General features: G+C 40.9%; 1 protein-coding gene across 1 annotated transcript; it reads right to left on the minus strand.

The window, feature by feature from the left end:
- Nucleotides 1-674: 674 nt before the first annotated feature.
- Nucleotides 675-11,511, minus strand: ncf1 (neutrophil cytosolic factor 1). Its single transcript, XM_062960620.1, has 11 exons — nt 10,920-11,511; nt 9,289-9,369; nt 8,439-8,514; nt 8,158-8,323; nt 5,443-5,498; nt 5,008-5,130; nt 3,988-4,095; nt 3,776-3,893; nt 3,020-3,130; nt 2,557-2,702; nt 675-2,194 (listed from the first exon to the last, which is right to left on the minus strand). Exons 1-11 carry the CDS (start codon nt 10,995-10,997, stop codon nt 2,073-2,075), a joined length of 1,185 nt encoding a protein of 394 aa, XP_062816690.1. The 5' UTR covers nt 10,998-11,511; the 3' UTR covers nt 675-2,072.
- Nucleotides 11,512-14,844: the final 3,333 nt, after the last annotated feature.

The raw sequence follows: 14,844 nt of genomic DNA on the forward strand, positions 1-14,844 counted from the left end.
CACAGGCTCAGACAGGGCTTCTCAAAATTGGGCGGGACAGCAGGGAGCTGCTCGACGCATGCGCACTCCGTTGTCATCTAAAATATATGTTAGCCTGCCAATCCGGCCGCCTTTTTGGCCTTGGTCCCACCCCTTCTCCCTGTGCCGCCTCCCGATTGGACGATTCTCCCGCACGTCACAGGCTCAGACAGGGCTTCTCAAAATTGGGCGGGAAAGCAGGGAGCTGCTCGACGCATGCGCACTCCGTTGTCATCTAAAATATGTTAGCCTGCCAATCCGGCCGCCTTTTTGGCCTTGGTCCCACCCCTTCTCCCTGGGCCGCCTCCCGATTGGACGATTCTCCCGCACGTCACAGGCTCAGACAGGGTTTCGCCGAATTGGGCGGGACAGCAGGGAGCTGCTCGACGCATGCGCTCTCCGTTTTCATCTAAAATATATATTATATATACTGCAACTTATGATATAGCACAGTATATTATGTAATACTAATCCTATAATATACCGGTGGTGTATGATATACATCGTGTTATAATACTATAGTGCAATATATATAATAATATAAAATAATTGGGTTGCTGTACCAGAAGCATCCTCTCCTGACGTTTCGCCCACATCTCTGGCAGGCATCCTCAGAGGTTGGGAAGTCTGTTGGAAACGAGGCAAGAGGGGTCCGATTTATCTCTTGATAAAATGTTTATTTTGTCCATTTTGGTTACAAGTGAGTTTGTGGCCCAGATCATATCGATTCTGGACCACGATTCGTGTCTATATTTGAATAAAACGTATAATCTCTTGTAGTTGGGTTTTTGATTATTTTTAGTCTATGTACACGTAAGAAAACTTCAATAAAAGCATTTTAATAATAATAATAATAATAATAATAATAGTAATAATAATATTGAATGGAGAGGGCATCCTCCTCCTCCTCCTCCTCCTCCCTCTCCATTGAGGGCAATGCGGGGAATTTTCCAGTCCGCCTGCAATGCGCGCCTTTCACCACTGGATGGAGACAAACACACACAGCGGCTTATTCCCTATTCATTTTCTCTCCGCCTGCAATGCGCGCCTTTCACCACTGGATGGAGACAAACACACACAACGGCTTATTCCCTATTCATTTTCTCTCCGCCTGCAATGCGCGCCTTTCACCACTGGATGGAGACAAACACACACAGCGGCTTATTCCCTATTCATTTTCTCTCCGCCTGCAATGCGCGCCTTTCACCACTGGATGGAGACAAACACACACAGCGGCTTATTCCCTATTCATTTTCTCTCCGCCTGCAATGCGCGCCTTTCACCACTGGATGGAGACAAACACACACAGCGGCTTATTCCCTATTCATTTTCTCTCCGCCTGCAATGCGCGCCTTTCACCACTGGATGGAGACAAACACACACAGCGGCTCAAAAACCATTGACTCTCACTTATCCAACACTCGCTTATCCAACGTTCTGGATTATCCAACGCATTTTTGTAGTCAACGTTTTCAATACATTGTGATATTTTGGTGCTAAATTTATAAATACAGTAATTCCTACATAGCATTACTACGTATTGAACTACCTTTTCTGTCAAATTTGTTGTATAACATGATGTTTGGGTGCTTAATTTGTAAGATCATAACCTAATTTGATGTTTAATAGGCTTTTCCTTAATCCCTCCTTATTATCCAACATATTCGCTTATCCAACATTCTGCCGGCCCGTTTATGTTGGATAAGTGAGACTCTAGTGTACAACAATCTCTGGGACCTCTTGCAGTTTCTACGCTGATTTCTCTCTATTGTAGTTTCAATGTAGTCACAAATAATGAATATAATAATAATAATAATAATAATAATAATAATAATATAATAGTAATAATATACTACCATAATAATAGAATAATATTGATTATATATATTGGATAAGTTTATGTTGGATAAGTGAGACTATTGTGTGTATATATATATATATATATATATAATATCATTCTATTATTATGCGCAATATAGAAGATAGAAGATTATAGATCTAGATTGTTATTATGGCTGCCGGGTTCTTTGTCCTTGGAGGCCGTCCTCCCGTCCTCACTTGACCCTGCTCTTGGTGCTCTCGGAGCAGCGGGTCAGGATCAGGTCTTTGCTGGGCCGCGGAGGGATGGCCGGCTGGGCCTTGGGCTGCTTCCCGTCCTCCCTCTCGTCCTTCTCCACTGGAAGGGAAGAAAAGGCGAGGTTGGACTTCCCAGAGGAGAGACAGACAGACAGACAGACAGAGAGAAAAGCTTCCACACCATGGGTTGAAGAAGAGAACTTCCAGAGACACTTGGGAGAGAGATGAAACTTTGCAGAAAGGGTTGTTGCAGAAAGGGAGTCACTTTTCAAGGATAGCAGGGCATCAGGACACAACGGGTTAGATAGTAGTCTGCGCCATGGCATCACAGAGTTGGAGGAGACCCCAAGGGCCACCCAGCCCACCCGCTTCTGCCATGCAAGAAAAGCCCCATCGAAGCACTCCCAACAGAGGCCCGCCCACCCACCCACCCTCTCTCTGTTGACTGATGGTGCCACTCACAGATCGCACCGCCTTTGTTCAGGAGGTTGTTGCCTCTCAGCCTCTTCCGGCTCTGCATGTATTTCACGCTGTTTCGCCTGTACGTCTCCTGGCTGATCTGCTTGCGGCTCTGGCTGTGGATGCTCTTGATGTTTCGGATGGTGGATCTGCCAAGACAGAGAGAGAGAAAGAGAGAGAGAGAGAGAGATTCCTTAACCCAACCGTCAAGCCCAGCTCACTGTTTACCTAAGCAGTTCGAAGCCTGGTTGGGGTGAGCACCTGACCGTCAAGCCCAGCTCACTGTTTACCTAAGCAGTTCGGAGTGTTGTTGTTGTTGAGTATGGATGTGAGTGAAAGCTGAGTGTATGTGGTTTCTCCTTTTGTCTGTGAAACCAATATCGTGATTATAAGACCCAGTCCTGGGGTCTGTGTGTCCCCTTCTATCGTCCTCTTTCCCACGGATACCAAACGCACAGGCACCGACCTTCGTGGTGGGGCGGCCTTGTTCCTCAGCTGGTGGTTGTTCTCCGGGGCCTTCTCCTCGCCCGCTTTCTGCAGGTACATGGAGGGATAGTAGCCGGTGGCCTCGTCCTTCCTGCAATTTAGGGAAGCGCATGGCTTTACTTCCAAACAAAAAGAAAACAGCAGTCTCCCAGGTGGCCATGCTGATTGCGTGTCTTGATCTCCGATCTTATGACATCTCCGGACACAGAGCAAGCGCTGACAAAGAACAGATGCCATCCATAAAACGGGCCAGCCATAAAACCTCAATTGCCCTCTGGTATGTGGGAGCCCCTACATAAATGGGCCAAAGAGAAGGTTCTGGTATTCTGTACAATAAAACCTGTTATGTCATGATCTCCAATCTGTGACATCTCCGGTCGGCTGACAAAGAACAGATGCCAGCCATAAAACCTCAATGACCCTCTGATATGTGAGAGCCCCTATATAAATGGGCCAAAGAGAAGGTTCTGGTATTCGGTACAATAAAACCTGTTATGTCATGATCTCCAATCTGTGACATCTCTGGTCGGCTGACAAAGAACAGATGCCTGCCATAAAACCTCAATGACCCTCTGGTATGTGAGAGCCCCTATATAAATGGGCCAAAGAGAAGGTTCTGGTATTCGGTACAATAAAACCTGTTGGAATCTACCAGCGTGTCTTGGTGCTCTTTCCTTTGGGAGACTGACCCACAGCACAACTGGGAGAAGAGAGCCCGACAAGAAGGGACCCTCACCTGACGACCCACCACCCGTCCAGCAGTTTGTGGATGACTTCGATGGTCTCTCCTTCCTTGAGCGAGATCTCGTCCTCCTGGGCAGCCGTGTAGCCTTTGCGGACGACGTGGAGCTCGCCTTGGGAGAAAGCAAGGAAACAACAGCTCAGGTCCAGGGCTCGCTTTCTGGGCTCCTTCGTAATCATTGGCCCAAACAGAGGCAGTCGGGTTACCCGCGTAATTGGGCTCCTGCTCTTCGGACTCGTCGGGGCCGTCCATCGGTTCCAGGTAGGCAGCAGGGACCCAACCACGTCTGTTCTTTTGCTGACAGAACCACCAGCCTGGAAAGGAAGCACGGGAGTTGGGCCATAAAGACGAAATGGTATGAAAGGTGCACGGCTGGAGTCTGACGAAAACACTTCCCAAATGTCTAGGACTGTGTGATGTATTATTATTATTATTATTATTATTATTATTATTATTATTATTTGTCCTGATGTCTTGCTCCTGGGCTGCAAGGATCAGGCCTTCTGTCTCCTTCTTCAGGGTCCCATTCGTGAGCCAGAGCCAGGTCTTCTCCTTCTCAGCTTTTCCTTCAATTTTGTCAAGGAACTTTCCCTGCAATGTTTTGTGGTGCCAGCTGTCAGCTCTAGTTTGTAGTGCGGTTTTCTTGTACTGATTCTGCTCTAGTTTGTAGTGCGGTTTTCTTGTACTGATTCTGCTCTAGTTTGTAGTGCGGTTTTCTTGTACTGATTCTGCTCTAGTTTGTAGTGCGGGTTTCTTGTACTGATTCTGCTCTAGTTTGTAGTGCGGTTTTCTTGTACTGATTCTGCTCTAGTTTGTAGTGCGGGTTTCTTGTACTGATTCTGCTCTAGTTTGTAGTGCGGTTTTCTTGTACTGATTCTGCTCTAGTTTGTAGTGCGGTTTTCTTGTACTGATTCTGCTCTAGTTTGTAGTGCGGTTTTCTTGTACTGATTCTGCTCTAGTTTGTAGTGCGGTTTTCTTGTACTGATTCTGCTCTAGTTTGTAGTGCGTTTTTCTTGTACTGGTTTCTTGTCTGCTGTGCTTTGAGGAGTTTCTGATTTTTGATTATTATTATTATTATTATATACATGAGATATACTATCGTAGATTTGGAAGGGACCCCCAAGGCCCCTCCAGTCCAGCCCCGTTCTTAACTGCCATTCGTTTGTAAGTCTCATGAGACTCAGGCGTTACGGAGCAGACCCCCACCGCTCTCTCTCGCTTCTTACCGCTCTCGCTCTTCTCCACAACGTCCACGGCGTCCCCCGCCTTGACCCCCATCTCGGTGCTGGAGCTCTTCTCGTAGTCTGCAATCGCCCGGTAGGTCTGCAGGATGATGGGCCCTGTGATGTCTATAAGAGGAGGAGGAGGAGGAGGAGGAGGAGCAATAAATCACTACTAACCGAGAGGTGATGAGTTCGAAGCCAGCCTGGGTCGGGTTGAGCTCCTGACCTTTAATAGCCTAGCTCGCTGTTGACCTAAGCAGTTCGAAAGACAGTTGCGTCTGTCAAGCAGGAAATTTAGGTACCGCTTTATGCGGGGAGGCTAATTTAACTAATTTACGACCCAAGCTTAAGAAATCCTATCAGTTTGGGGTTCAAAGGATGCAAATTCCTGCTTCTAGTCCTGATGGCAATCTGCCAATTAAGGATCCACGTCCTTACCTTCTGCGATCTTCTTGGAGTCCTTGGGCATTAAATAGGTCTCTGGCTTCTTGAGGCTAAGAAGACAAAAGCAGACGACGAGGAGAGCCCACAAAATGAGCCTGTGGCAAGCAGTGGCACGTTTTCTATAATCCACAATATGTCGTAATTCTATACTCTACCCGCTTTGTCCTCAATTGAATTCCATTGCTACAAACTTAGGGTGCATCCCCACTGAGGATTTAATGAAGTTTGACACCACTTTAAGCTCAATTGTTTGCAATTGTTGGGAGTTGCAGTTTTGCAAGGTCTTTAGCCAAACAGCAACTCTCCAAAATGAGCATTTAAATATTCAGGAAAAAAATGTTCACTGAAATATTTACAAAATCATTAAAATATTCACAAACATAATCATAAAAAAATATTTGCAGAAATATTTGCCAAAAATAAGCATTTAAATATTCAGGAAAAAAATGTTCACCGAAATATTTGCAAAATCATTAAAATATTCACAAACATAATCATAAAAAATATTTGCAGAAATATTTGCCAAAAATAAGCATTTAAATATTCAGGAAAAAATGTTCACTGAAATATTTGCAAAATCATTAAAATATTCACAAACATAATCATAAAAAAATATTTGCAGAAATATTTGCCAAAAATAAGCAAAGTATTTGGGGGAAAAAATTCACAAAAATATTCAGAAAAATAATCATTCACAAACTATTCACAAATGTATTCAGAAAAAAACAATCATGAAAACATTCACAAACATTGAAATAAAATATTCACAAAATACTCGCAAAATATTCACCCAAAAAATCATACAAATATTTGCGGAAATATTTGCCAAAAATAAGCAAAATATTTGGAAAAAATATTCACAAATATATGCACAAAAATATTCAGAAGAAATAATCATGAAAATATTCACAAACATTAACATAAAAATATTCACAAAAATCATTAAAACGTTCACAAAACTTGTAAAAATATTCACAGAAATATCCACCAAAATAAGCAAAACATTCAGAAAAATATTCATAATTATATGCACAAAAATATTCAGAAAAAAACCATGAAAATATTCACAAAATATTCAGAAAAAAATATTCACAAAAATCATTAAAATATTCAGAAAAACAATCATAAAAATATTTGGAGAAAGATTCACCAAAAATGTTCACAAAAATAATCATAAAATATTCAAAAATAATCATAAAAATATTCACAAAAAATCTTATATACCGTATATACTCGAGTATAAGCTGACCCGAATATAAGCCGAGGCACCTAATTACCACAAAAAAACTGGGAAAACATTGACTCCAGTATAAGCCGAGGGTGGTAAATTTCAGAAATAAAAACAGATACCAATAAAATTACATTAATTGAGGCATCCGTAGGTCAAATGTTTTTGAATATTTACATCAAGCTCAAATTTAAGAGAAGACTGTCCAACTCTTTTCAAATCATTATTCTCACCTTCTTCAATATAAATGTGCTTATAATAATAATAAATACAAGAAAATAATACAAGTCATAATAAACAGAGTAGAATAATAAATGTAATAATAATAATAATAATAATAATAAGAAGAAGAAGATCAGAGTGAAATAATAAATGTATTAATAATAATAATAATAAAACAGAATAATACATGTAATAATAATAATAATAATAATAAATACAGGAAAATAATACAAGTCATAATAAACAGAGTAGAATAATAAATGTAATAATAATAATAATAATAATAAGAAGAAGAAGATCAGAGTGAAATAATAAATGTATAATAATAATAATAATACATGTAATAATAATAATAAATACAGGAAAATAATACAAGTCATAATTAACAGAGTAGAATAATAAATGTGATGATAATAATAATAAGATCAGAGTGAAATAATACATGTATTAATAATAATAGTAATAAAACAGAGTAAAATAAACGTAATAGTAGCAACAATAACAGAGAAAAATAATAAATGTAATAATAAGAGAGAAAAATAATAAATGTGATAATACCAATAATATAGAGAAAAATAATAAATGTAATAATAAGAGAGAAAAATAATACATGTAATAATAATAATAATAATAATAATAATAATAATAATAATAAATACAGGAAAATAATACAAGTCATAATAAACAGAGTAGAATAATAAATGTAATAATAAGAAGAAGAAGAAAAAGAAGAAGATCAGAGTGAAATAATAAATGTATTAATAATAATAGTAATAAAACAGAGTAAAATAAACGTAATAGTAGCAACAATAACAGAGAAAAATAATAAATGTAATAATAAGAGAGAAAAATAATAAATGTGATAATACCAATAATATAGAGAAAAATAATAAATGTAATAATAAGAGAGAAAAATAATACATGTAATAATAATAATAATAATAATAATAATAATAATAATAATAATAATAATAATAAATACAGGAAAATAATACGTCATAATAAATGTTCACAAAAATCATCATAAAATATTCAAAAAAATAATCATAAAAATATTGACAAAAAATCTTATATATTTGGAAAAATATTTACTCAAATAATCAGAAAAAAATATTTGCAGAAATATTAATAAAATATGAATATCCCTCCCGGGGCTCCATAGCTTACAGCAGGGAAAGTGGTGTGGAACCGCATTGATTTGAGAGTGTAGATGGCCCGCGTGACACCCGCCTGTTCTCCCAGTGCAAACCAGTACTCACTGGCCTGTGTTGGGAGGATTGAGGTCGTCCGGTCTGACTTTGAAGAAACCCAGGACGAGTTCGCACCGGGAGATCTTGCGCGGGAGGTTGATGAGGGCCGAGAAGTACTCGGAGAGAGTGTTCTGCCTGTTCTGGGTGGATCGCTGGCTGTCAATCCACTTTGGTGCTGGAATGACAGACAGCGAGAAGGACACGCGGGACCGATGTGGGTTAGAACTTGCCTACGAGTCAAAAGCATATTCACAATGAATGGCAAAGGGCCCGGCAATGGGCCCGCTCACCTGGTAAGTGTGGAATGATCCGATTCTCGATATTAATATCCCCGGATTCAATCGGGAACATCTCCTTCAAGGTTTTCTAACGAGGGGACGGAAGAGAAACACGTTCTTTAAAAACTAGGTTAAAGTCATGGGAGGAATGTGAGTTAGCCATGCGTGTGTTTCGCCCTGGCAAATAACAATATAAGCCTGGTTGGCTTATATTTGGGTCAGCTTATACTCGAGAATATATATTTTTCCTCTATCGCGTGGCCACCACGTGGTTTCGTCATGAGTTCGAGCCAGCCCGGGTCGGATTGAGTCCCCGACCATTAATAGCCTAGCTCGCTGTTGACCTAAGCAGCTCAAGAGACAGTTGCACCTGTTGAGTAGGAAATCTCGGTACCGCTTTATGTGGGGAGGCTAACTTAACCAATTTACGACACCATAAAAATAGTCCAGCAGTGTTTGGAATGAGGAAGTACTCCATCAAGGGCTCGGGTCATTCTATTATTATTCTCTTATTACTACTAAAAGAACGCTTCCAAAACTATGCTATATGTGTGTGTGTGTGTGTGGTTTTTTTGTGGATTGACATATCTTTGTCCCTAAGAGTTCAAAGAGATACCAAAGGTACATCAGTCTAACAACTGAGACACCTAACTGCCTTGCATGAATGCCATTTTCCCAAAAAGTTTATGGCATCATTTTTTCCAAAAGTTTTATGATTTCTAACTAGGTTATGGCTTTTCAAAGACTGTAATTTCTCCCAAAAGTCATGGAGATTTCCATTTTCCGAAATTCAACTTTCCTTCGCCCTTATCGTGGCAGCTGCAATGGCAACCCTACAAGTTGGGCTCACGTTTCTACTTACATGGAACTCGTATATCTCGGTGAACTTCCGATAGACGACTTTTTCGGTGAGATCGTGCCATTTCACCAGAAACATGTAAACCTGGCAAGAAGAATGAATGGACATTCAAAGCAGAATTAATGGACGTTCACCCGCAAGGTTGCCGTGATGTCTTTTCTCGTGCTCATTTATTTATTTATTACAATATTACCTTAATACTTTATAATTATTACCTTAATATTACCTTAACTACCACCAATTCCTCAATATTTTATTTCCCAGACCACCAGACTTTGCCACAGCAACGCCTGGCCGGGCACAGCTAGTCTATATCTATATATATATAAAAGAGTGATGGCATCACGGCGACCCACAAAACAACAAAACGACACATCCCAGAAACTCTAAACTTGGCAGCACAACCCCTCATCCATGCCTCTACGTTCATACAACAAAAAGAAAAAGAAAGTAAACTCCTAATTAGAGGGAGAGGAAGAATTGTTTTTATCCAATTGCTGCCAGTTAAAAGGCTAAGCTCTGCCCACTTGGTCTCCTAGCAACCCACTCAGCCCAGGGGACAGGCAGAGTTAGGCCTCACTTAGGCCTCTTCCCCACTGCCTATAAAATACAAATTATCTGATTTTAACTGGATTGTATGGCAATGTAGACTCAAGGCCCTTCCACACAGCTCTATAACCCATTTATAATCTTATATTATCTGCTTTGAACTGGATTATCTTGACTCCACACTACCATATAATCCACTTCAGTGTGCATTTTATACAGCTGTGTAGAAGGGGCCTCATATAATCCACTTCTAAGCAGATAATATAAGATACTTTATTTTCCATACCACCAGACTTCGCCACAGCAACACGTGGCCGGGCACAGCTAGTTTATATATATACAAGCTGTGCCCGGCCACGCGTTGCTGTGGCAAAGTGGTGGTGGTATTGGTTAAAAAGTGTTGTGTGATTTTTATTTGACGTTATTTGTATTTTTTTAATTAATTTTATTGTAAGTTATATTTTTATTTATTATATTTTATTATTTTCTTGCATTATTTTTAGTTATTTTCTGTTATTATAGTATTTTATTTTATTAATTTTAGTGTTTTTAATTATTTTTTATTGGGTTGCTAGGAGACCAAATTGGAGGAGCTTAGCCTTCTAACTGGCAGCAATTGGATAAAAGCAATTATTCCTCTCTCTCTAATTAGGACTTTATTTTTCTTTTCTTTTTGTTGTATCAACCTAGAGGCGTGGATGATGGGTTGTGTTATCAAATTTCGAGGTTGGGGGGCCTGTAGTTTTGTTGTTTTGTGGGTCGCCGTGATGCCATGACTCTTTTATATATATAGATATATATATATTGGATAAAAGCAATTATTCCTCTCTCTCTAATTGGGACTTTATTTTTGTTTTCTTTTTGTTGTATCAACCTAGAGGCGTGGATGATGGGTTGTGTTGTCAAATTTCGAGGTTGGGGGGCCTGTAGTTTTGTTGTTTTGTGGGTCGCCGTGATGCCATTACTCTTTTATATATATAGATAGATTATTATATTTATATTTATTTATTTATTATTGAGTATATTTTTAAAAATGAGTATCCCAACCACCACTACCACCACGGCATGAAGTTCCAGGTACTCACATAGTGTTGACTTGGGAGAAACCTCTTCTCAAAGCCAAGAAGCTCAATGTGTCGGATGTAGGCTCCCCGGTCACCCATGACGGCCTTTCCCGGTGCTTTTGGTCCCTCTTGCTCTCTCTCCCGCTCGGTGTTTCTCTCCGTCTCGGTCTCTTCAGAAGTCAAGCGGACACGGCGCTTTTATCTCCGGCAAAAAGGGAAGTGCGATTTCCCTGCGCTCCTTTCCTTCCTCTTCTTCTTTCTCTCGTTTGGCCCATTTGCTCCTCTGTCCGTTTCACCTGCATCTGTGGCCACGGGAGTCAAGCAAGAAGCGACCACGTTCACCCTCCTCCGGGCCTCTTAAGGGGACTTCTCATTCCCTCCAAAAATTCCCCAGAACTATTGCAAGTGGCCCTGAAACGGCCCCACAGGGAACCAAGGCCAGGCCACTTCCATGCAGATGCCCTCACTTATGGACTACGCCAGGGAGGGCCAACCTAGGACACGCGTGTCAGCACTGACACGCCTAGCCGTTTTTGCATGCAGATTGATTGGATGACTATGTCTTTTGTGGCCAAATTTGGTGTGATTTGGTCCAGTGGTTTTGTTGTTTACTCCATGGGAATTATGAAATATATATGTGTGTGTGTGTGTGTGTGTGTGTGTGTATATATATATATATATATATATATATATACACACACACACACACACACACACACACACACACACACACACACTAGCTGTGCCCGGTCACCCATTGCTGTGGCAAAGTATGGTAGTATGGGAAATAAAGTATTGAGGAATTGGTGGTAGTTAAGGTAAAGGGTCCCCTGGGCTGAGTGGGTTGCTAGGAGACCAAGTGAGCAGAGCTTAGCCTTCTAACTGGCAGCAATTGGATAAAAACAATTATTGCTCTCCCTCTAATTAGGACTTTATTTTTCTTTTCTTTTTGTTGTATCAACTTAGAGGCATGGATGAGGGGTTGTGCTGTCAATTTTCGAGCTTGTGGGGTGTTTACTTTTGTTGTTTTGTCCACTGCCATGATGCCATCACTCTTTTATATATATAGATCTATATATATAAAAGAGTGATGGGATCCTGGCACCGAGCAAAACAACAAAACTAAACACCCCCCAACCTCGAAATTTCACAACACAATCCATCATCCACGCCTCGAGGTTGAAACCACAAAATATCATGTCACGAACCTCCACAGGGCCTAAAAAAACCCAAAACCGGAGCTATTCCGTGCAATTCCAATGGGCCACAGCAACGCGTGCAATACTAAAAAGTGCAATACCAAAGGATTCGTTGGGACCGTTGTGATTTCTCCTAATGTTTTGCAGCTGTAGAAAGCAACATCACATCACACTAAAGCAATGACCGAAGGCAACAAGTGAATTTCCAAGGGAGTGACAATGAGCCACTTTCCAGGGACAGGGATGAGCCACAAGTGACAGTTGAGTTGCGCAATCCCTCCTGGAGTTGTGTTTCCCACATTGCACGGCCTGGTGTCGTAATGAAAGGAATATTAGTCGTGGCAACTGAGAACAGGAAACACTAAACATGGTGGGGTTTTTCTATAATAAAAGAAACAAAGCAAAACAAAACACACCCATAAAGTTGCCAGGGAGACATTAATCTTGAGCTGGGGATTAAAATAGAGGGTGTAGTTTAAGTGAACATACTCAAAAAAGAGAAAATTTAACGTGATGGTCAAAGTCCATGCTTTGGAAGGTCCCTCGATCTTATTAGTCTAATAAATAAAATAAAATAAAATAAAATAAAATAAAATAAAATAAAATTGTATTATGTTGCTTTAATTTTGTCCTTATGTTGTTTCTCTCTCCACGGGGAGATGGTATAAATAAAGTTGTTATTATTATTATTATTATTATTATTATTATTATTATTATTATTATTATTATTATTCCTTGCATAGTTTTTCCAGTATACCTCACAACCTCTGAGGGTGCCTGAAATAAATGTGGGTGAAACGTCAGGAGAGAATGCTTCTGGAACAGACAGCCCTGTGATTCCGGCCATGAAAGCGTTTGACAACAATGTTTTTTTTTTAATATTCATGTTGGAAACCGCTTTGAGTCCTCTCGGGGAGACGGAGCTGTATATAATTAAAGTTTTATTTATTACATGATATGCAACTGCAAATAGTTTTGTTGTGATTTCCTATAACCCATCGCTCCCATTTGCACAGTTGCATTTATTTCTGAGTCTGAGTCCTAATTGCATGAATCAAGCCGCAACCGAAAGAGACGTGTTTACGGACACGGATGTCTTGCGTAAGGAACTGTAACTTCTCTTTTCGGCACCAAAAACATTGCGGTCGCGGCATTTCAAGCTCAGCACCGAGTCCCTGAAAGCGCGGAAACTCCGTCCTTCCTCTGGGCCTTTTCTCGTTTTATCATTTATTATAGAAATTCTGAGCAAGAACGCAGGACGACATGCCGGGAAACCAAAACAACGTCCTCTCGTTTCCTGTTATTATTCAACCGGGGTTCGCACTCAGGAAGCGCACGGTTTTGTGGGGTTTTGTAAAGAGAAATAAATGTCCACGTTTCTAGAAGAAACATCAAAGAATCCAGGGAGTTGGTTCTGCAATCAGAAAGTCAGAATTACTCAATACTGGGCGGAGGATTGAGGGAGAGTCCGAGATCCAGAAACCCGGGAATGACTCTGGAAGAAAGAATTCAGATTTATTTTTTCTATTTTTAAAAAAATTTTGGAAGTTTTTTTATTGTTATTATTATTTGAGAAAAAGTTATAATTATATATACAATACTAGCTTTGCCCGGCCACGCGTTGCTGTGGCTTATGGGAATCCTTTGTTGGCCAGATGGAATAGCAGTGAATAGCCTTGCAGTCTCAAAGCCTGGCTGTTTTCTGGAGTAGCTGGATCTGTTTGTTGTATGAATGTAGAGGCATGGATGAGGGGTTGTGCTGCCACGCCTCTACGTTCAGACAACAAAAAGAAAAGAAAAATAAAGTCCTAATTAGAGGGAGAGGAATAATTGTTTTTATCCAATTGCTGCCAGTTAGAAGGCTAAGCTCCACCCTCTTGGTCTCCTAGCAACCCACTCAGCCCAGGGGACAGGCAGAGTTAGGCCTCACTTAGGCCTCTTCCACACTGCCTATAAAATACAGATTATCTGATTTTAACTGGATTAGATGGCAGTGTAGACTCAAGGCCCTTCCACACAGCTATATCACCCATTTATAATGGACGTCATGTCCGGGGGAAACCTTGACCCTTGACCTGAACTACCACCAATTCCTCAAGACTTTATTTCCCAGACCACCGGACTTTGCCACAGCAACGCGTGGCCGGGCGCAGCTAGTGTTTTATAATTTCTTTATTGTTTGATGTTTTATTGTTTTAACATATAGGTATTATGTTTGCAGTATCAGTATGCGGCTGTGGATTTTGTGGCGGTTGTTTCCGGTCTGGATTTCCCCCGTTTTCAGAGTGTTGCTCTTTACTGACCATCCTGATTGGAGAGTTTGTTTTTAAAGACTGGGAGCCAGATATTGTGTTCATTCTCAGTTTCCTCCTTTCTGTTGAACTTGTCCACCTGCTTCTTGTGTGTTTCAGGGGCTTCTCTGTGTTGCCTGACGTGCTTGTCGTTAGCGTGGTGCAGCCTTTCCGTCTTCTCAAATAATACTCTGTGTCCGGGTTGGTTCGCCAGGGGCTCTGCTCTGCCCGACTTCTCTGCTTGGATTCGTCTGCAGGGCCTTGATTATAGATTCATGATGCAGGAGTCCGGGGGGGGGGGGGGGGGGCAAAGGTGAGCTTCCCAAGGTCTCCACCGGGGGCAGCAGAGAGTCTGCACTGGACACGTCGCTGCCTGGTGGCCCTTCTGCAAATGCAAACGTTCTGCCCTTTCAGAGATTTCCCCGCACAGAACCCACAAGGAAATGACAGCCAGAC

The sequence above is a fragment of the Anolis carolinensis genome, unplaced genomic scaffold (genome assembly GCF_035594765.1).
Source record: "Anolis carolinensis isolate JA03-04 unplaced genomic scaffold, rAnoCar3.1.pri scaffold_7, whole genome shotgun sequence".
NCBI classification, from domain to species: domain Eukaryota; kingdom Metazoa; phylum Chordata; class Lepidosauria; order Squamata; family Dactyloidae; genus Anolis; species Anolis carolinensis.

What these genes read in the sequence shown, in the direction of transcription:
- ncf1 (XM_062960620.1), bottom strand. Translation starts at nt 10,997, where the DNA reads ATGGGTGACCGGGGAGCCTACATCCGACACATTGAGCTTCTTGGCTTT. An exon ending in GACGGGTGGTGGGTCGTCAG is followed by an intron (nt 3,131 to 3,775) that starts GTGAGGGTCCCT and finishes CCTAAATTGCAG; the next exon opens with GAAGGACGAGGCCACCGGCT. An exon ending in GAACAAAGGCGGTGCGATCT is followed by an intron (nt 2,195 to 2,556) that starts GTGAGTGGCACC and finishes CTTCCCTTCCAG; the next exon opens with TGGAGAAGGACGAGAGGGAG.